This window comes from Falco punctatus (assembly GCF_963210335.1).
Source record: "Falco punctatus genome assembly, chromosome: 4".
Taxonomy (NCBI): domain Eukaryota; kingdom Metazoa; phylum Chordata; class Aves; order Falconiformes; family Falconidae; genus Falco; species Falco punctatus.
In genome coordinates this window covers 36941343-36962513 of record NC_137583.1, presented here as the reverse complement: position 1 = coordinate 36962513, position 21171 = coordinate 36941343, and the positions used below count along the sequence as shown (strand labels likewise).

The 21171-nt window shown below is 52.3% G+C and overlaps 2 protein-coding genes across 4 annotated transcripts; one reads left to right on the top strand and one right to left on the bottom strand.

Moving 5' to 3' along the window:
• Window positions 1-238: 238 nt before the first annotated feature.
• On the bottom strand, window positions 239-11383 carry LOC308062024 (uncharacterized protein). Its single transcript, XM_080382858.1, has 4 exons — window positions 9354-11383; window positions 2832-3901; window positions 2511-2686; window positions 239-1068 (listed from the first exon to the last, which is right to left on the bottom strand). The coding sequence occupies exons 2-4, from the start codon at window positions 3244-3246 to the stop codon at window positions 691-693; spliced, it is 969 nt and encodes a 322-aa protein (XP_080238984.1). The 5' UTR covers window positions 3247-3901; window positions 9354-11383; the 3' UTR covers window positions 239-690.
• A 55-nt stretch (window positions 11384-11438) lies between these two features.
• Window positions 11439-21152, top strand: RNPS1 (RNA binding protein with serine rich domain 1). Of its 3 annotated transcripts, XM_080383462.1 has the most exons (8): window positions 11469-11572; window positions 14717-14908; window positions 15270-15425; window positions 15735-15926; window positions 17139-17241; window positions 18050-18203; window positions 18699-18840; window positions 20019-21152. In XM_080383462.1, exons 2-8 carry the CDS (start codon window positions 14838-14840, stop codon window positions 20122-20124), a joined length of 924 nt encoding a protein of 307 aa, XP_080239588.1. In that variant the 5' UTR covers window positions 11469-11572; window positions 14717-14837; the 3' UTR covers window positions 20125-21152. The 3 variants fall into 3 exon arrangements, with proteins under 3 accessions (XP_080239590.1, XP_080239588.1, XP_080239589.1); XM_080383464.1 differs by lacking the exon at window positions 14717-14908 and having other exon boundaries at window positions 11439-11572; XM_080383463.1 differs by lacking the exons at window positions 11469-11572; window positions 14717-14908 and adding an exon at window positions 11579-11724.
• The last annotated feature ends 19 nt before the right edge of the window (window positions 21153-21171 follow it).

Genomic DNA, 21171 nt, shown 5'->3' with positions numbered 1-21171 from the left:
GGGAATTTGGGGTGAGGAGGGTGACCTCGGTGGAATCTGCTCAGTAAAAGATTGTTTCCTACACAAGTGTAATACATCCCTAACAGTGCAGCAGTTGATGCCATGTTTCCAGTAGCATCCTTTGTGTACGGGTTTGAGCACCCTGCACAGCTCCACGCAGGGTGGCAGCACCCAAGACAGATCCAGCCTGCTCGGTGGTGGGGTGACAGGTAGGTAAAATGAAGAAAGAGATCCCATGCTGTTTCTGAACCATGGTGTATATAGATTTTTACTGAAAAGGCTCTACAGAGGGAGAGCACAAAGCGTTTGTGTGATTGAGGATCACGGCACTGACCCTTGTAAGAGGCATTTTCTTTGAGACCCACCTATATGCTGTATCGCTTTGTTGCATCCTCTACTCTCAGGCAGCCTGCCTGGGCTGCTGAAGTCCATGGGCCACCAACCAGCTCCAGCACCAGCTGGGATGGGCAGCACGGGAGAAGTGAAGCCTCAGCTTTCCATTGCCCTGCCTCTCACAGCAGGCAGCCCCTTTCAGTCAGCAGGGCTGAAAACATGAGGCACCAGTGACCTTCTCTGCAGGGTGCCCCACACAATCCTGAGGCAGCTGCCACAGCCTTCGAGAGGTGGCTCTTCACAGCTTCATCCTGCCATCAGCTTACTGCTGCTAGGGCATGCTGGCGATGCGCCAGGTCAGATGAGCTCCATCTTGAACTGGCTGAAGTTCGGCATGGTGGGCGAGGGCTCGGCCATGCTGCTGAAGGGGATGCAGGGCTGGTTTGCTGGCACAGCACCGTGGCTCACAGTGGAGCTGAGCTGCTGCAGCGTCATCAGCACCTCCTGCTGCAGCCGCTGCTGGTGCTCCTGCTGGCGCTCCAGGTGGCATTGCCTCTCCAGCACTGCCTGCAGGGCCTGGCTCAGCTTCTGGATCTCTGTCTGTACAGCATCCAGCTTTTCAGCAATGGCGTGGGAGCTGGGAGCAGGGGGAAGCACTGGTCCGCCCCAAGCAAGGTTTTGATTTCCAGGACTCATGGCATTCAGCAGGGCAGTCTGAGTGCTGGCATCTTTGACCTGGAGTAGGGAGTAGGCAGGAGAGATGGGAAGGTGAAAACGTTACCAGCTGCTCCTTCAGTGGTGTGTAGGAAGAGACAGATTTATTCTGCACTTAGCTACCAGGCGTAAGAGAAAGCTATCACCTTGTTGCAGACCTCTAGACCTCCCACACTCTGAGCTGCACTTCATCCCCACCCAGCCCCTGTGCCACTACTCCACAGGAATGCCACCTTGCCCTGCATGCTGTCAGCACGTGCTTAGCCATCTGCTGGTGGATGCTGCTAGATGGCAGCCAGGCTCCTCATGCTGATGCCAGGCCTGTGTTTCTTCTGCAGGGACAGAAATAGCATGTCCTGTTTGGTATTTTTTTCCAGCCCCTCCATTTCTTGTATTTCACCCCGAAGCACATGGCTGTTCTGTTCCCCAAGAGGAGTCGCATGCTGGTTTGGAACCCTAGGGGAGCCTTTCTCCTGGAAAGGGTGTTGAACAACCTGTGTCCTCTCAAGCAGCTGGCAAGGGCTCTTGACAAACACCTGAGCGGGCTGAAGAAGGCATTGGCCGTGTCCAAGCAGAGACAGGGCCTCTGTGGGTGAAGGCTCAGTCTGACTCACAGCTGTTGGCAAGAAAGGCAGTGCCAGCATCCTACCACCCTCCGTGCAGTAACAGCACTGCCCACCAGTGAAGTCTCCGGAGGTAGGAGCCTGCTCTGAAGGGGTCAACCATGGGCACCGGTGCAGCCCCACAGCCACAGCGCCCTTCTAGCAGCCCACCTGGGGCTGGTCCTGGGTCCTCTGGGCCACTTACATTTGCCCTGTGACATGCCACAGCTGCCAGCAGAGCTGGGCTTGGCCGTGGGGCTGGCCAGCTGGCTGCATGCCCACCATGGTGGGCAGGAGGGCTGCACAGACAAGGACCTGCCGGGACAATGCCTGCATGGCCACAGCCTGGGGGTCTCATGGCATGGTGAGGCAGGGGTGTACACGTTAGGGATGACGTGTCCCAGAGGGCTGCTGTCCTGGCTGTGTCACCCCATCCTGGCCTGCCACTGCCCTTCATCTCGTGGTGCGGCACCAAGCCACTTGGTCACTGCCGTCCTCGTGGTGGCTTGAGGAAACTCCTGAGCTGGTACGGAAACTGAGCTTTAAAGAGGGGGTCTGTGAGCTGCAGGTTGGGGGCCAACGCTGGCAGAACCTGGCGTGGTCGTGGCCTGCATCGAGGGCAGCAGCGAGTGCTGGCTGCGTGCCCCGTGGCCCTGGCACACAGACAAGCTTGCCAAGTGCCAGGGTCAAGGATAACTGGAGTGCGGCTAGCGGAGGCCGGGGGGCATTTCGGGAGCCTTTCGGCCACAACAGCCTGCCCCAGCTGCGTGGTTTAGATGCAGCAGGGCCACCCTGGCGGGCAGCACTGCACCGGCTCCTGGCTGGAGCAGACAGGCTCTCCCACCCTGTCTGGCACCCTACCTTTTTCTGCAGGATAGCCCTGTCCATGATCTTCTTCTTCACCATCAGGGCTGGGTTCCTGGCAGAGGGTGCGACCAGCCGCCCTCGGCTGGGCAGGGGCTGTGGCGGGGCGGCCGTGCCCCCCGAAGGGGAGCAGCTCCCCAGGGCCACGGGGGCACCCGTGCAGCTGTCATCACCTGCAAGGGACAGCGAGAAAAACGCCTCGGAAGGTGGCCCTCGGGGACGCCTCGGTGGGGGACAGGGAATGGGAAGCCCCTTCCCCAGCCCAGCGCTGCCGGGGGAGGCCATGGTGGTGAACCCCTGTGGGGAGCCAGGCCTTACCATTCCCGGGGGGCAGCCCCAGCCCCACAGGCAGGGCCTCCCCGAGCTGCCCGCTGCCCTGGCAGAGCGAGGCCACGCTAACGATCTGGATGCCCTCCTTGGTGTCCTGGCCGCCAGCGGGGCAGGGTGCTCGGCTGCCCGTGGGACCCCTGCCGGGCACTGCGGTGGGGCAGGCACCCAGCGGCTTGGGTGGCTCAGCCTCGTGCCCCCGCAGTGGGGGCCAGGGCTGCTCCCCATCCCAGCTGGCCACCGCCACCACGGGCTCCACGCTTTTCCGCTTGAGGAAGAGGTACACGGCCTGCGGTGTCACCCGGATGCCATCCAGCTCCAGCACCTTCTTGATCTTGCGGAAGCTCAGCCCGGCCCTGCGCAGCTCCACGATCCTCCTCTTGGCGTGGTCATCCAGCCGGCCCATCGCTCCCAGAGCCTGTCCTGCGCCCAGCACCTACATCCCTGGGGCGCAGCCGCTGCAGGGGTGCTGGCAGCCCCCCTGGCAGCCCCCAGCCCTGCGGTGGTGCTCGGATTCCACTAGTGCTCTAGTGCTCTGCTGACCAGCCACCAGCCCCAGCCATTGGTCCATGCAGCGCCATCCCCTGCTTCCAGCAGTGACCCTGGTCCCAGCCAGACAGGAGGAAGGAGACGGCTCTTCCCAGCACAGCGATGACAGAGAGCCCAAAACCTGTCCCTTGCTCACGTGGAGCCCCCTTAGAGTGGGGGGTCCAGCCTGGTCTCCCAGTCCACCAAGAGCACAGAGGATAGTAACAGGCTTGGCTCTGCCCAGCGCCCCAAACTGGACATTGACTCCACGCTGCCAGCAGCAGAGTGAGGAAATGGGAGCAGTCAGGATCCCAAGCAGCAGCTCAGCATCCTGGGAAGCTCACCGTGAGTCTTGGCAAGCAGCAGTTCATCGCACGAGGCCGGCAGGTCCCCACCATAGCCTTGTGCCTCCTTGGTGGGCTGGAAAGTTACGGCAAGCAGAACCGAGGATGCCCACGTTGAGAACTACTGCAGGGAAACCGTTGGTGCTGCAGAGCCTGCCCTTTGGGTCTGGAGATGACACTGTCCCATACCTTTGGGAGAAGCAAAGGCAACAATTTATATACCAGTGGTAAAGGCGGCACAACTATAAACGTCATGACTGTACCTCCTGCGCTTCCTCTTTCTCCCCACGTGCACAGCCATGGCTGGTGGTGTCAGTCAGGGGACAGAGGCTCAGGACACAGTCACGCTCGCTCTGCATGCGTGGGTGGCATACCAGGGACTGCGCTGCTGGTACAGAGCCTGCATGCATGTCTCCTCTGGGTTGCACCCCAGAGGTGGGACCAGCCCCTTCCCTTGCTGCAGGCATCATGATGAGGCCAGGTCAGGATGGACAGCACTTCATGTTGTGTATGTGTGTATATACAGTTATACCTAAATGGAGATATACCTATTTATGTGTATACATAAGCTTGTATGTATGTATACTATCAGCTTCCTTCATCTGCAGGTGTTTCTTGGACACTCAGTGCTGCAACTGCTGCCTAAAGGACATAAGTTTGGGGTTTGCCTCACTGAGATAAATAGCCTCAAGCATTCCCACAAGGCAACAAAACACTTCTCGGATTAGCAATGTATAGTAGAGGCTACCTCAAGTGGTCGCTGCCGAGCAGATGTAATATAGGAACATTTTCCAAACCCCACTTCCCCAGGTACATGTGGATCTTAAAAAGGTACAACAGTCTCTGTGCTTCCTTGGCCACCAAAACACTGCCATCGGCCACAGGGAGAAATGGAGCCACTTAGTTTGACACAGGAGTTGTGCCCCTCTGCGTTTTACTCTTTCCATGGCAAAAGAGAGAGACATTAACTCCAGAGATATAGACTGTACTTTGACCCAGATCTGTTTACATCTACAAATCACCCCATGCCCTGCTATGTGCATTAGGGACCTTGTAGATAAGAGCTGGGGGAGTGGATAGAGAAAAACATGTCCCTGGATGCAGATACTGCAATTACAGAGCAAGAGGAAAGGTCAGGAACACCCAACCTTCCCCATGCCAAGGGGAGATGCCACAAGGAAACCACCACCTGGAGCTTCCTGTGGCTGCAGGTACAGGAGCTCGGGCCTCGGCAAGATACTCTGCCCTTTTCCCAGAGCGTTTCAAGACGTGGCCAGAGGACACTAGAACAAAAGCAAAGCAGTGTAGCTATCTGAACAGCCAGCAACAGAAACATAAAGTTTACATAAACCCAGGAAAGCCAGCACCCCACGCGTGCAGCTTTCGTCCAGCCTCTGCACAGGAGGAAAGATGATGACAGCACCATGGAGATGCGCTGACTCTACACAGCATCTCCGCCAGCTCCCTCCTCACTGAAGACCTAGGTTGCTTTGTAACATCCCCAGGTCCCAGCTCCTTAGCCTGCTCATCCCTTCCAGACCTTCCACAGCCCTCTGCAGAGCTCCCACCGCCCTGCCTTCCCGGGCTCAGCGACAGCTCACGGGAGGCATGGACCATACCTGCCCTGCTCATGTCAGCTCGGCATTCCCAATGCAAGCTGTTCCCCCACAGCCTCCCATTTTCTGGAGGGACAGCAGGATGGGGAGTCTGGCCAGGATGGCTTCTTACTGCAGCACGTGGCTCCACGCCAGCAGTGCCTGTCTGTGGGCAGCAGCTCCATGGAGATATCATCAGCACCCTGGGGCTCAAGGGTAGCTTCATCCAGGCTCCTTATGCTTCAAAAAAATTGCCTTTACAGCAGGGCTTTTTGAAAAATACATATTTACTGATCAGCGGTAGACCCGCACCTGGAAACCCATTTCAGAGAAGACACTGAAAAGCAAGCTGCAGGTCAGGGTCCAGCTGGCGAGCAGGAGGCAAGCACAGGCAGAAGGGCCAGGGTGAAATCCAGCTGAAATCCTGCTCACTTACACCACAAGGGCATACACAAAGCACACAGCTGCTAGTCTCTACCCTGTCAGGTAGGAGAAAAGAGTTGCCAGGGAAAGCAATAGGTCATCCTTCCAAACAATAGTTTTCCAGCAATTTCCTCCAAGATCACAAAAGTCAACCTCCCTGACAGCTCAGGTCTGGCTCCATCTCTAGTTACGCCTTTTTTATCCAGGTCCTGCTGCGAACTTGCAGCTTTTCTGTACTAAACATGCTCCCCATTTCCACAGCTGAGTCCATCGCCTTCTCCTCTTTCTGCCTCTCCAGAGGGGATTCTCCCAATGGAGCTGCAGCCTGTCATGCTCGCAGCTTACGCAATGCAGCTGCTCAAATTACACACCCACTGAGATGAGACCTTTACACTCACCTGGCCTACAAGATGTGTTACTCTCCAATAGTTTTTGCACAAGGTAAAAATAAAAATCCATCCAATGAGAGGGAAAGGTTCAGGTATCTTCCTAGACCTGTGATTTTGCATCGGGAATGGAGTTCCCTTCACTTCTCAGGGCCAGGCTGGGGTGAAGTTGTTCCTCTGAACATTTCTTACACCACTTGGAAGAAGTTCATTCAAGTGGTGGCTTTGCAGGGGGACAGGGAAAGGGAGCGCATCAGTGGAAGCAAATTCACAGCACTGCAATCATGTGAGCTTCCTCTCTGCCTTTACCCCTTTTCATTTCTGTGGATATCAGGAAAATGGAATGGTTTCATCTCATCCAGAAAGTCCCTGGAACAATCTCATCTGGGCTGACTCAGCCTTTGCTATTTCTAAAATAGAGCAGCACCACAAAGTTTGCTTGGCTTGGATGTTTCCATACAAAGCACAAGCACTGTGAGCTGCGTGGGGGCACTAGAAGTCCCCTTTTCCAAAATTGCAGCTTGCTTCCACCTACCCGGCTATCGCGCTGTGCGCCAGCCACAGCTGCAAGTCATTTTGCAAGCCCCGATTCTGCAATCGTGCCTGTGTGGACACAGCGATGTTCCCCTGCGAGCTAGGAGAGCTTCAGTGAGATTACTCGTGGGTCTGCAAGCATCCTTCCCTTGCCCACACCCCTTGTTTTGCAGCTGGAAGCACACTCCTAGGGGGAAGACACGGTAACTGGAACACTCAGCCCAGAGCTACAGCTGCAGAGGGCTGTCATGCAGCACCACAGGCTCCAAGTTTTGCCCATCAGTGGGTTGACTCTCGAGACCTTACTCAGCCAGTTGGACACATGCATTTGTGTGAAGAGCTGCATATTTTGTTATACAGCCAGGCCTCCAAAAGGAATTTCACTTCAGCCTGCCAATTTAGGCATCTGTCCAAATTTCGCATCAGCCATCCTTTCTTCAGCAGCTGCTGAACCCTTGCAATGCCTAAAGTCTTCAAGTATTTAGCTGTAACCTTTAACCAGGCATCACTGCTGTAACACTTCTATTCCATAACTCTGCACACAGTAACATCTACAGAACCACAGATGAGAGCCTGGAGCAACCTTCATCATCACCAGAATTATGTCCTTAGCTCCTCCACTCTCTGGCCCAGAAAATACTACATACGAAATGGAATAGCCTCAAGAGAGGAGAAAGAAGGCAGCCCTTGCACACACTCGAGCTCCCTTCAGGCCAGAGTGGATTTAAGGTCTGAGAAGGAGGAAGAGCATGAACTCAAGTTTCCTACAACGCAGGTGAAGGTACCCAACCATTAGCCTTAGGGCAAGCAGCAGGCTTTTCTTCACCACTTGTTTCTGTGCCAGTGCAAGCCCCAGCTCCAGAAGGCAAACCTGATGAAGAGGAGGTCCCCAGCATCTGTCCTGCAAGTCCCTCGGGATAAAGCTTCCCTGCTTGCCTGCACACACATACACCCACCAGCTGCGCTGCCACCCGCTTGTCCCCAGCCTTTCTGCAGCCCTGATTACCAGGGCTTGAACGCCAAATTCCCCAAGATTTAAAAGTTAGTTGTGTGACCACTGAGCTGACTCGTGTCTGGGAAGGTTGACTTTTCCCTTCTGTCTCAGCTGCACGCCTGCTCTTGGATGCAGGCACTTTTTACCCTGGGGAGGTACAAGCAAAGCTTCTTCTGAAACTCATGCTGGGGTGAAGCAGGGAAGAGTCAGATCCCCACCGAATCTTCAACGGACAGTAGTGCCATGCCACAGTTGTGCAGCTGCTTTACCCTGGGGTTTTATTTTCTCAATGGCTATTTGGTCAGCTGGGTTAGCTGCACAACAGCACACCCATGGCCAGCCTGACCCTCAGGGACGGAGCAGCCTTGGAGAGATCTCGGCACCTACCTACAGATGGACTTGACCAGATTCAGACAAGAATAATAAATGCCAAGTATCTCACTGCCCTGCCTTTACCTGCACAGTCAACATTAGCCTCTCTTTAAAGTGTTATGCAGCTTTAAGCCTCCAGCCTCCAAAGGTGCAGCCTTTCCAGCAGAGAGAGTTGCAAAGCCTAAACTGCAAACATATATTGAATTTCTACTGTCTTTCAGGTATCTGAAGAGGAAACAAATAAATCACTGCAAAGCGTAACATGATGTTTGTTCCTCGTAGCGAAAGCAAGACGTTTGAGAAAGGTTAACATTGAGCAGGCACAACATCCTACAGTGCCAGGGCATGCTTTCTAAGTGTTGCAGGAAAACAGAGAAACGGTGCATCATGGCACAGTTTTTAGGCCAAGAGCCCTGAAATACAAACGTGTGCATCAACAGAAGTCTTGAGCTTGTCCATGGCTCAGCTGCCAGTGTGCACTGCAAGACCCGGCCTCAGGCCTCGAGACAGGGCAGGCCAGATGCTCAGAAGCTACTGCTGAAGACTTAAGAGGAACCCCCAGAATCTCCTTTTTTCTGCTGTTGCAGCCATCGGAAACCGGGGCTCACCTCCAAACTCTGCAGCGATTACCAAGGTTGTTACTACAGAGAAGGATGAAAAGTTCAGAAGACAACCCCCCCCATCCTGCAACCCCTCTAAGGAAGCCGCGAAGCCGGTGCTTTCTGAGGCCGGCCACACAGGTAACCCCGCTCAGTACGGGTGCAGGACCGAGGCGGACACCGGGCTGAAGCCTTGACAGCACCGGGCAGACACCAGCACCGGAGGCTGCGGCTCGGTCGGCGCTGCCAGCCCTACGAGCCAGCGCCAAGCGCCGCCTGGCACGGCGGCCACGGGCCACCGGGCCCTTCCGGGGCTGACGTGGAGCTCCCCCGGGGCACGGCCCCGAGGGCGGCCGCAGCACGGGCGCTCCCGGCCCCGCCGCCTCCCGCCGCGGGGACGAAGGGGCAGGGGAACAGCGAGCCGGGATCCGGCACCGGCGGAGCTCCGCTCCCTCCTCGCCCGCGGGGCCGGGCCGGCGCTGCGCGCTCCGCCGCCTTCGGTCCGCCCCGGCGGCCTGTCGGTACACGGGCAAGCGCCGGGGCGGCCGGAGCGGGGCAGCGTTTCGGGTCGGGCGCGCCGCTCCCGGCGCCGCCACCGAGCCTCAGCGCCGGAGCAGGGACCTCCCGCCGCCGCGGGCCGGCCGCTCCCCCCGCAGGCCTCGCTCCGCCCGCACCCGTCGCGCTCCCAGCGCCCAGCCCCGCTCCACGCCCGGCGGCACGGGCAGGGCAGCCACGTACAGGGACCGCAGACGACCGCCGGGATCCTCCCAGGCGACGGCACCGGCCCGCGGGCAGGGCCCCGCGGAGGCTGCGTTTGAACGGCTGCGACCGCTTTGTTTGGCTGGGGCAGCGCCAGCGCGGGCTGCCGGGAAGGTCCCCGGGAGGGGACGCGGGCGCGGGGGGAGGAGCCGCCGCTTAACTCCTTCGGGGCAGCTCCGGGGCGCGGCGCCGCGCCGCCGCCGGCCCGGGCACAGGGCAGCGCGGTACCCACGGCAGCGCCGCCGCCCCGGGGAGCACCGGGAGGGGCTGCGTGCGGCAGGCTGGGCTGCCGGCATGGCCGGGAGCCGCGGCACTGCCCCCCGCTCCCGCCGCCCCGTGTCCGCCGGAGCTGCCCGGGACGGGCCCGAAAGCTGGGCGCGGCCGGGGGGGCCGGACCCGCGGGCTCCCCGCCGCCGGGCTGGGGCTGGCCCCAGCTCTGCAGGGCACTGCTGCAGGGAAACGTCTGGTTCTTCACAGTAGTTTTATTTTTCTGCTGAAAAGGAGGTTGTAGTGAGGTGGGGGTCGGTCTCTCCTCCCAAGTAACAAGCGACACGATACAGGAAACGGCCTCAAGCTGCGCCAGGGAGGTTTAGGTTGGGTATTAAGAAAAATTTCTTCACCAAAAGGGTTATGGAGCACTGAAGAGGCTGCCCGAGGAGGTGGCGGAGCCACCATCCCTGAGGTATCTACAACACGTGCAGATGCAGCGCTCAGGGATACGGTTTAGCGATGGGTTTGGCAGTGCTGGCTTAACAGACTCGATAGCTCAAAGGTCTTTTCCAACCTCAACGATTCTATGATTCTAAGATCATCACAACAGTCTACCAGTAGTCCTGAACAGACATCATCCAGTTTCTCTTTGAACCCATGTAAACTTTTAGTAGCCCACAACATCCTATGGCAGGGAAACTGGCCCTTTAAAGAGATGTTGAGTGAAGAACAACCTTCTTTTTTTTCTGAACCTGCCCATAGCTAGTTTTATGTAATACCCCCTTAGTTTTGCAGCAAAAGAGAAAATAACCAATTATCCTTGCCACACATGATCTTACAGACGCCTGCCCTGTTCTCCCCCAGGTTCTGTGATGAGTATAGGCTGTTCCTACCTTGTGTTCAGGAGGTGGAGCTATCTGCCCTTCACATGAGAGTACAAGGATTTGAATCTTAGGAATTTAACAGAAGTCCTGACTAGCACGCCTGCTTCTCAGGAAGGTTTGTCATGTTTAAGGCCCTGTATTAGGAATGAGGTCAAAGTATGCTCCTGACTTTGTTCCTTGGAAGCCAGGAAGCCAGTACAGCTGGAATCCACTGGGACCAGGTCAGATGATCTCAGATCAGTACTTCCAGCGGCAAATTTCCTGGAAGTTCACAGCACACATTTTGGCAGGGGAAAAAAAAAAAAAAAAGGCAGAAAATGGCTTTCCCACTTAAATGACAGGATTTATGAAATGCCACTGAATGGTGGTATCACTCTTCTCTTTGTGCCTTTTGCGCTTCCTGCGGGTCAGGCAGCTGGCAAGTGCCCCCTCAGCGGTACCAGCCCTTTCTGCTCCCCAGGGGAGCACATCTGCCACAGCCCCAGATGTGTGGATCCGCAGCTGGAGGCGACGCTGGGCGTAGCACCGCCAGGAGGGCCCGCGGCTCGCTGAGCTACGGGAAGCCAGGAGGCGAAGGCCCAGCTGCGGCTGCCGTTACTGAGCGGGACGAGGCCTGCAGGAAGGCGTGACAACTGCTGCTACGCCCACCGGCGTAGCTGCGGAAAGCCGGGCGAGCCGACCCCGCGCAAACGGGACTGACCGCTCGCCGTGCCGGGGGCCGCACGGGCCGGGAGAGCGGGGCCGGCACCCCGCAGCCGCGGCCGCTCGGCCCGGGGCAACGAGGCGGCTCCGGCCAGCGAGATCCGACTTTACCGGCCGCAGGGCGCGCCCGCCGGAGAGCGCAGGCCGCAGCCTCGTCACCGCTGGAGCTCCCCAGTGAGAAACCGGTTTCTCTCCACAAGAAGGCCCCGGCCCCGGCCCCGGCCCCAGCCCCGGCCCCGCTGACTGACCCGCCCCCCCGGGCCGCCCCGCCCACTCGCTTTAAGGCCGCCCGCCCCCGGGCGTGACGCCATCAACGCGTGCCGCGCGGTGCCCCTTCCCGCCCGCGCTGCGTCTATCGCGCGCGACGGGCCCGGAGCGGTGGCTGTGGCGGGCGCCGAGGATGTGAGTGGGGCCGGGGCGGGGGCCGGGGCCCGGGCCTCGGGGGATCGGCATCCATCCGGCCCGGCGGCGGCGCGGAGCCGCCCCGGCGCCGCGCGGAGGTGCCGAGGGGAGCGCGCCGGAGCCGCCGAGGAGGAGGAGATGGCCGGGCGAGGGTCAGGGACGGGGCCGCGGCGCCGCGGCCTACCGCGCCCGGGGGCGGGGAGGGAGGAGGGGAGGCCGGGCCGGGGAGGGGCTGGGCGGGGCCGGGACGGGGCCTGGAGGGGAGCGGGGCCCGGGGGTCCCGGTGCTGCCCGCGGCCGGGGCGGCGGGAGGAGCGCTGTGCGGGCCCGGGGGCGGGCGGGCCGGCGGCGCCGGGCCCGGTGGAGGCCGCGGGCGGTGCGGGCTCTGCTCTGAACCGACTCTGTGCTTGGTCTGTGCTTTTCTCTCCCTGTTCCTCAGCCCGCGCCTCGGCTTGGCCCGTAGTATGGCAACACGCACGGTGCGGTCAGCAGCGACAAGCCCTCGGTCCGCCTGGCGCCGTAACGTACCCCATGGCGCTCGAACCGGGACGCGGAGCTGGCTGCCCCTGCGCTCCTGCGGCCCCGCTCGCTGTAGTTAGCTTGGGCGAGCGGCCGTAACTTTGCAAAGAACTGCCGAGCGTTGAACCCTCTTCTCCTCACACGAGGAAATCTTTTCCCCATTTTGCAAATGAGGACCTGAAGCAAACTGCCATTAAAGGGCTTGCCTGTAGTCGTGCAGGAAGTCTGGGGGAGAGCTGAGTTTGCTTCCTCTGCTACAGAATTGCAGCTCTGTAAGAGTGCAAGTCAACTCTTAAAGCAGAGAGGTGTGTGTGCTTGAAATGAACATTTGGCCTGTGTAGATTGCTCTTAGACTTTCTGGCATTTTGGGTGGGTGCTGAAAAAACATTGACCTGTTAGGGACTGAGAGATTTTTTTGATTGTAAGAAGGAAGCACGTCACTTAGAAATGCTTTTGTTTTACACCGTTGTGTGAAGACCATGATTTTAGTTTTCTCGCGTCTTCTGGTGAATGTCTGAACACATACAGGTGAAACTGCCCGCAGCTGTGTCTCTTAGGCTGAGGTTTCCAACTGAATTAAGCTAGGCAAGTGGCATTCTGGAGAAAGGTACATGCGTTTTAATGGAGGGCAAACAATGGTTAGTTTGGAGGCCGCTTAAATGCAGCATATACCATCATAGAGAAATCTGCTGGATTTTTAAACGTCATGTGGCTAATTTGTCTGGTAAAGCGCCTGCTTTGAGGAGTGGTGCCTGAGTGGTAGCTGTTTAACTGAAGCATTACCTACTACAGCAGCGGTCGGATGACAGGAAAGCATGTGCTGGTCTTCCTCTGTGCTCTCTCTCTTCCCTCCTTCCAGCAGGGGTGAAACTGGAGCCAGCTATCAGACAGTAATAGATAGTTTTGTATGGCCGAGCTGATAGCATCGCCACTGTGATAGTCCACAGATTCAAGAGGAGTTGGTGTGTAGGAAGAGATAACACAAACCTGACTATGGTGTATTTAGGAGAAGAAAGGTGGGAAAGGAAAACACCAGATTTTTTGGTCTTGTGAGTCTAGAGACTTGTCTGTTCTGTTCTTCCAAGTGAGTCAGCTGGTTTCATGCAGTGGCAAGTGAGCTTGGCCCCCTCACACTTTGCACTAGAAGCGTAGAGCTGGTTAGAAATCTCATAAAGCTGAGTGAAGTACACAGGTTTGCTTTTATTAGTCACCTTTGCAGCACCTATGGAACAGTCCTTGGACTGTCTTCTTACTGCCATTGGTGTTAGAGAAGATGTTTCCCCCTCCCAGCAAGCCCTGCCAGTGTCACGTTTGTATTGTGGGTTTCCTGTTCTCCATGCAAAAAGGCATGGGTGTTTCTTGACTTCTGGATCTGCGGAGAGCTTGGTTTGCGAATAGTCATTTGTGTTGTTTTTGGGGAGTTGTTTTATTAGAGAAAACTGTGACGCTGAAAATCAGGAAAATTAGTTTAGCTGTTCGAAGTGATTTCTTCCCAAACATAAAGTTAATTGCAGTTTAGAGAATATGGTAGTTGCTTAGCAGAACCTGATACCAGGAAGCATAAAAGCAACAAGACTGTTGGATGCAGTGAGCTGGAGAGGTTTTTTTTTCTTGTTAACTAATTTTACCTGCAATGCATGTGGGGATAAAGGTGTTTCCAGCATCATGCAGTACTGTGGATCTTCAGCACTGCATCATATAAGCCTGGCGGTTCAGGAATGCTTGTGCCCACTCTTCCATTTCCTGAACATTGTGCTCATAGGTAGATAACAGGCGTTACAGCAAATCAGATCTGCCACCTCTTTTAGTGGTTATTAAAACACACATTGGAGGCAGCTTTGTAATGCAGGTGTTAAACAATCCATGTGGAATAGTCAAAATGCAGTAACATTTAGACATTGCAGAATATGTGATGGATGCAGCCCCCTCATGGGAAACATCTGGAATTCAACCAATGCTCAGTATTTCAGTGTTAAGTAGTGGGGTATTAAGTTTGTCTCCTTTTGGATCTAGAGTAAAGAGGGGACTGATTGGGCGTAGCTGAGGTCAGAATCCAATTTAGACTTTTCTGCTAAGAAGTTAAACTGGGATCTGTTGTTGCAGCAGTGCAGCAAACTGGGCCCTATAATCTCAGCTTTCCAAGGCTGACAGAGCCTTGGAAGCAGCTTGTTGAGGCTGAAAGCAGCCACCATTCAGTGGGGTTTTTTGCTCTCAACAACCCTTTCTTCCTGACAAACGTATGCTCTACAGCACAGTTTGTCTTTGGAGAAAATCAGTGTTTACTCCTCTGGAGGCAAGGCTGTTGTCAAGAGGCATGAGCTGCACGTACATGTTGCAGGGAAAACGGATGTCCTCTGTCTGCCATGTTTTTGGTTGGAGAATTAAGGTCCTTTGTACTTCTGTGAATGTCAAAATGATAGCTTTAAACACGGGTGGCACACGGTGCCAGTGTGAGCCAGCACAGAGACTGGCTGTTAAGAGCCACGTAACAGTTGTGTGTGTAACTGAGAAGTACTATGTAGAAGTCAGTTGATGCCCAGTGTGCTGCCATTGTTGCAAAGCAGGTTCGTTGTTTTATGCTTATCTGTTAACTTCTTGTTTCTAAACCCTTTTATCTTGTCACTAGGCTGTTCTTTGGAGTTTATTGCACTCGATTAGGGATCGGTTCTCAGAATCAAGGAGTTAGAAGTGAGATTTGAGATAAGTGAGGCCCATTCGGTGCTGCTTTGGACGCCTCCCAAGGGGAAATGGAGTTATCAGGATTGAAAAAGAAGAGTTTGCTAGGACTCAAAGAAAATAATAAAAAATCCAACACTAGGTAATGGCATTCTGTCCGAATTTTCTAGGCTTAACAAAACTGGGGATGTTACAGGGTGCTAGGTCTCTCCCAGTGAGGATGAGGAATTGGAAATGTACCTCTTTCTGCGTGAATTTCTGTATGTGAGAATTTCTGTATGCTATAGCTGTCTTCCTGAAAGCTGCTCTGTATTGTAAAATATTTACCTTTTTCTAAAACGTCCAGGCTTGGCTAATGCTTTAACTCTGCAGTTATGGTGATCTTGAGTTACATTTGAAGTTGTGTTTTGTGTTGCTGTTCTGTTCTTTGCGGGGGTGTGGGTTTATTTTGTTGTTTGTGGTTTTTTGTATTAAACAATGTCTTCTGCAATTTGTTCTTGAAGGGCTCCCTCACCAACCAAGCGCAAGGATAGGTCTGAAGAGAAATCAAAGGACCGGTCCAAGGATAAAGCAGCCACTAAGGAATCGGGTGAAAAGGATCGTGGTCGAGACAAGACACGCAAAAGACGCAGTGCTTCTAGTGGGAGTAGCAGTACCAGGTAGGTACTTTTACAGATAGTAACAAATTACAGTGTTTTCAGAAACCACCACTTTGCTTTCTGGTATGTATCGTTCACTGTCTCATGGACTTCTTGAAAGTTTGTGTTGTGTTAGTCACAGTTTTGTCTAACTTAAGGGTGTTTACATGTTTGGGGTATGAATTTCCTTTGCCTGTGTGGTGAACTATGGAGCTTAAGTTTTCATTGTTTTAACTCACAGTTGCGCTCTCTGTAATTATCAGCAGGTTTTTCAGCTGTTCTTTTTCTGGTTACTCGGCTCATTTTTATCCTCCCCTCCTCCCCCAACAGATCCCGTTCCAGCTCAACTTCCAGTTCAGGGTCTAGTTCCAGCACTGGTTCTAGCAGTGGCTCTAGCTCCTCTTCTGCCTCAAGCCGCTCTGGGAGCTCCAGCACCTCACGCAGTTCCAGTTCCAGCAGCTCCTCTGGATCTCCAAGTCCATCTCGACGGAGACATGACAACAGGAGACGCTCCCGCTCCAAGTGAGTTTTATTTGCCTTCTGGGAATCACTAGATGGCAGGTTAATTTCTCTGTAGAATACAAGATTGCGATCAGAATAGATTGTTCTCTGAGGGCTGTTTGCTTTCTCCATAACTTAAGAAGTCTGAATTTTGTTAGAATGGGTGTGCTTCTTTTGCTTACAATCAAAACACATGCCCTGTAGGAAGAGAGATTAAAAACTTCATTTTAGAGAGTGATTTTTAGGTATTATATTATGTAGAGGCAGTTTTAATTAATGTTTTCCCAGTAGTGTGGGACTATATGAGCACTAGATGAGAGTAATGCTCTGCAGTTCCTGCGAATTACAGCCAAGACTAACAGAAAGGCCAGGGCTGAAAATGGTGTGTATATATGTATATGCATGTGTATTCTTACGTATAAAAAACCCCAGAAGGGTGTGTTGGGGGCAAAGGAAGCATTTTCCTGTAAGGGTAGGAATCAAACTGTTGATGTCCGTACGGTTTTTCCTTTGGATAATTCTGTAGGTAAGGTGCTGTAGGCTAACAAAATCTACTGAAGTATTATAAGGCAGTGTGGTGGTTTTTTTTTTTTTAGTGTATCACTCAATTTATGGACAGGAAGATTAGGAAGAAGCATAAATATAATTTTTTTGCATACTGAATTTTTTATTAAAATTACGTTCCAGGTTTTGTGTTGTTTCTTTTTTTAACTACAAAGAAATAGTGATATACAGCTACTTATATAGGGTTTTTTAAACTGTGACATTTCTGGACCTCTGTAGTAAACAAGATACAGAAACACAAATCATTGGATCCATTAATTTGCCTGGTTGTGGTATGCTTTGGTGTTTATGTCCTCATTTTGCCTCTTTAATTGTTGAGGCAAAGAATTTCTTGTTTCATTTTAACAACCGGCAAATTTTTAATTGTGGCCAACAACTTTATTGAAATGTTTGCTAAATACCATGTTTGTTGCCGAGGTTGCAGTAAAGTTGAAAACTCCCAAAAAAAGGCCCCCCCGTTCCGGAAGGTTCTAAAGTAAAAGCAGACAAGACAAATGCAAGTCCTGAGGTGTTCATAAGGAAAACACCCTCACCACCACCGCAGCACTTCCTAACCTGTAGTTTAAGAAAAAAGATGCCCTCCCAAGAAAAACATGTGACAACGACTGGGTTCTTGGTTGTCTCGCATGTTCTCTGAAAACTGTAAACATTTTCTGTTGTCAAAATCAGGTCCAAGCCACCCAAGAGAGATGAAAAGGAGCGGAAGAGGCGGAGCCCATCACCCAGACCTACAAAAGTGCATGTTGGAAGGCTCACTAGAAATGTGACGAAGGTAATGGCATGCTCCCCTGAAATATCGAGCTTGTGTATCTTCTGTGGGGACTTGTGAGTGGCTCTTTTAAAGCTCTCAAAACTTTTTTTGTTGCTAGAGTGCTGCCAGGGTGTTGATGTTGGAAATTCTTGCTTTGTGTTCAAACCACAGTGAGGGTTGGGGTTTTTTTTGGTTTCCATCTTTCCAGTGAGGAAAATTGTGCTAGGACTGTACTGGATAAAGTACAGCGCAGGCTTTTGAGACTGTAATGTTTAAAAGGTCTGTCAGCTTTGTCAGTATTTCAGACCTTGTGTCCTGCCTTACTAGGAAGTGCAGAAGTTGGGATAATAGCTGAAGTTACCTTGGAGGCATTAAGGATACCTGGAGGTTCTTTATAGAAGATCTGAAGAGAGCTGGGCTGGCTTGAACTGTCTTTGCTAGAATGTAGTTTAAAGGTCTTCAGAGATAAAAGGTTTAGGGTGCTGAAAAAAATTATGTGTTTTAAAAACAATATTAACAACTGGACCTTAAGAGTTTTCAGGTGAGGGCGTAAGTTCCCTTTTCAGGTGCCCAAGATTTTTGCACTAGTTGTGTTTTTGTAGACGGTGTTGACGTGCAGCACCTTAAGGTTTGGAACAACCTGAGGAGGAACTGAACAGACAACAGTAGAGAAAGCAGTTCCACCGTCAGGCCAATGAAATATGTCTCTTCTTGATGGTGGCATTGATTTAAAGCTAATCTAGTGCTGTGGATTTACTGCTGCGCTGTGCCAGCCAGTCCAGGTCAGTAAGTGTGGTCTGTGTCCTTAAGACTTGCTCTTTCTCTGCAGGATCACATCATGGAAATTTTTTCCACTTACGGAAAGATTAAAATGATTGACATGCCAGTTGACAGGCTAAATCCACACCTCTCTAAAGGTTATGCTTATGTGGAGTTTGAGAACCCAGATGATGCTGAGAAAGCCCTGAAACACATGGATGGAGGTAGGTATCAAATGCTGTAAAGAGGCTGGATGCTTTTAAAAATCTTTGGAGCAGATGAGTTTGATCTGAAAATGAGTTAAAGGTAACAGGGAAGCCTTTGGAGAACTGATCTGAAATACTGTTTGTTTTCAGCCCAATTGGCTTTGGCTTTTGTGAGGTTCAGGATAGATTTGAAACATTACAGAACTATTAAAATGGTTTTGGTTTGGGGTTTTTTTTCCCCACAAAAAAACAGTAATAAAATTCTTTACGTTTCTGTGAAAATCTTCCCTGGTTAACATCTGAACTGCAATTTGATAGGATATTAGTTTAAGAAGTATAGTATGTATGTGGACTTTGTCAAAATAACTCCTGAGGGGGTGGTGGAAGTAGCACTATAGGCTGATGCATGCTTCAGTTGCTTGTGACAAAAGCTGTGAGGTGCAGTAACGTGACATGTAGATGTTAGCATTGGAAAATACTTACTTCTTCCTGTTTCTGTGATTCCCTATAAAGGCCAGATCGATGGTCAGGAGATCACTGCCACAGCTGTGCTGGCACCACGACCTAGGCCACCTCCCAGACGCTTTAGCCCACCCAGGAGGATGCTGCCACCACCACCGATGTGGCGCAGGTCACCCCCTCGCATGAGGAGAAGGTGAGAGCTGTGGCAATTTTATTTCCTTATTGGTGTAACAACATGTTATCAGTGAAAGACTTGGCATGGGGACAATTTAATCCTGTTGGACTTGACTTTTCCCTCCAAATGACAGGAGCACCTTTTGGGAATTAGTTGGACCTGGATTGTACTTCTTAAGTCCTTAAGACCAGGGTGACCTACTCTGGTCTACGCCCTGAATGCAGTCTGGAAATGTCAGATGCTTTCCAGCCTGTTTTGTGGAGTCCCCTCTGCATAAATGCTTCGAGGTGAAGTGGGAATGGACTTCATAGCTGGCAAAATGTTTTTGGCAGCCTGCTCCATCCTTCTGATTGCCCTTGCACCTCCCTCCCTTATTTCTGTGAATGGGTACATGATCAAAAAGCAGTCCTCGTGCACCAGGTGTGTGGAGCACACTGACCCCCAGACATGACCTGACGTGCACGTGCTTGCTGTGTGACTTCGGACTGCCTGAACATGCTCAGATAAGAATTTTTTCAGAGTCTTCCTCAGCACCTAGATGGGCTCCTCTGTCTTGGAAATCTGCTTAAAGTCTTGTTACTAGTAAAAGCAGCTCCTGTTAGAGCCACTGGATCACTGAACAGCTTTCAAACTACAGATTTAAAAATGAGAAATAGCTAACGTGGCACAAGATCTGCTGCCTGTTGGTCCTCCTTTAAACACGCCTTTTACAAAAGTCTGGTAAATGCTCGATTTGGCATTCCCTTCTTATTGTTTATTTTTCTTCCCTAGTCTAGCTTCTGTTATCCTGTCCAGGCTCTGTTCATATTCTGTGCCTGGAACCTTGGTGTGTCATGCTAGTGGCTATGCAGATTGATGGTAGTAATGATGAGCTTGAAGCTTAATGATTTTTTAGAGTTAGATTTCCTCTAAGAAGTGTCCTTGTGATTTGAAAGGGCTTATGTAAATCCTTTCCCTGAATATTACTGTTATTACATGGGCCAAAGCTGACATTTCAGGTGAAGGAGAATCTGATGTAGAATGAACTTGAGCTTGTTTTGCTTGAGGAAGAAGACAAGATTCTTGTGGGGTTTTTTGATCTTAAACAGTCTTTCATCTTTGGGGAAATGTTTTTGAAAAGTTGGTAGATGCGCTGACATTACTGGAACCTGTTGCTTTTGTCTCCTAGTGAAAGCTTTCTCCTTCCTCTCTGTCAGGTCCCGGTCTCCTAGGCGCAGATCCCCTGTTCGCCGGCGATCAAGATCCAGATCTCCTGGACGAAGGCGCCATCGCAGCCGCTCCAGCTCAAACTCCTCACGATAAAGCAAAAGGACTGGACAGCTTTTTATTTTTTAACTTAAATCCCATCAGACTAAATATTGTACCTTTTTTTTATAATGGGTCTGGGTGAGGAGGAGTGAGAGAGAGATAATCCTGGCAGGGAAGGCAACCTAGGAGGAGAGAGCAACAGTTCCTGGCCAGTAGGTAGCCTTTGCTGTGGGGCTTCTAGTTTCCTGGCATTGAATTGAAATTATTTTAAAATGGCTTTGATTTTTAAAGGCTGCAAAACCATCTTTTCCAGATAAACGTAAGGAAAGATGTTACAGCCTCTCTTTCTCCAGTTAGCAGGCTGCTGCTTGGTGATTTCTAAACGCTTAGCACGCTGTACAGATGAGCATGTAAATCTTGAGCTATTTCAGAAACCCTGTATAGTAAAGTAGGGAGGCATTTAACTTGATCTCGAGGTGCCAGCACAGGATTTTTCAGAGCAGCTGGAGTCCAGATCTGCACAAGACTTAAATACCAAGTTGTTGCTTTATTCCAGTTCCCAAACAGATTCCTAGTTCCTGCAGAGTAAGCTGGTTCCGCAGGTTAAGCTCTTCTATAATGCATATAGCAGGTGATCACCACAGAAACAATGGTATCCACTGAACATGATACGTTAGAAAAGAAGCTGGAAATCTTAAGAACTGCTTTGTAGCTGTGCCCGTAAGTGATTTCTTCCACCTTTTCTTAAAGCGTTTTGGTAAAAACTTCCTACACAACCCCGCAGTGAAATAGTGCGAGTGCTTCTGCTTTTACAAATCTCAAGTTAGCGACTGAGCATCAACCAACCCCCTGGAAACTGCAAGGCAGAGAGGGAGGCTCGAGGCCGTGATGCTGGCTGGATTAACTGGGGTTCACGTAGGGAAAGGCAAAGAATTTACCACCTGTTGTACAGTCAATACTATAAAGATTTTTTTTTTGTTGTTTCGTTTTGTTTTGTATAACTTTGTAGCCTTTGGGGCCATGTTGTGTTTGTACTTGTGTAGGACGAGCGACGTTTGAATAAAGCAGTAGGGTTGAGAATAGCCGGCCTGCCTCGCTCCC

Coding starts and splice junctions, on each gene's coding strand:
- LOC308062024 (XM_080382858.1), bottom strand. CDS start 3,246: ATGGGCCGGCTGGATGACCACGCCAAGAGGAGGATCGTGGAGCTGCGC. Junction 2,687..2,831: donor GGGGCTGCCCCCCGGGAATG/GTAAGGCCTGGC, acceptor TGTCCCTTGCAG/GTGATGACAGCTGCACGGGT. Junction 1,069..2,510: donor GGGCTATCCTGCAGAAAAAG/GTAGGGTGCCAG, acceptor TCCCTACTCCAG/GTCAAAGATGCCAGCACTCA.
- RNPS1 (XM_080383462.1), top strand. CDS start 14,838: ATGGAGTTATCAGGATTGAAAAAGAAGAGTTTGCTAGGACTCAAAGAA. Junction 14,909..15,269: donor AATAAAAAATCCAACACTAG/GTAATGGCATTC, acceptor TTGTTCTTGAAG/GGCTCCCTCACCAACCAAGC. Junction 15,927..17,138: donor AGGAGACGCTCCCGCTCCAA/GTGAGTTTTATT, acceptor TGTCAAAATCAG/GTCCAAGCCACCCAAGAGAG.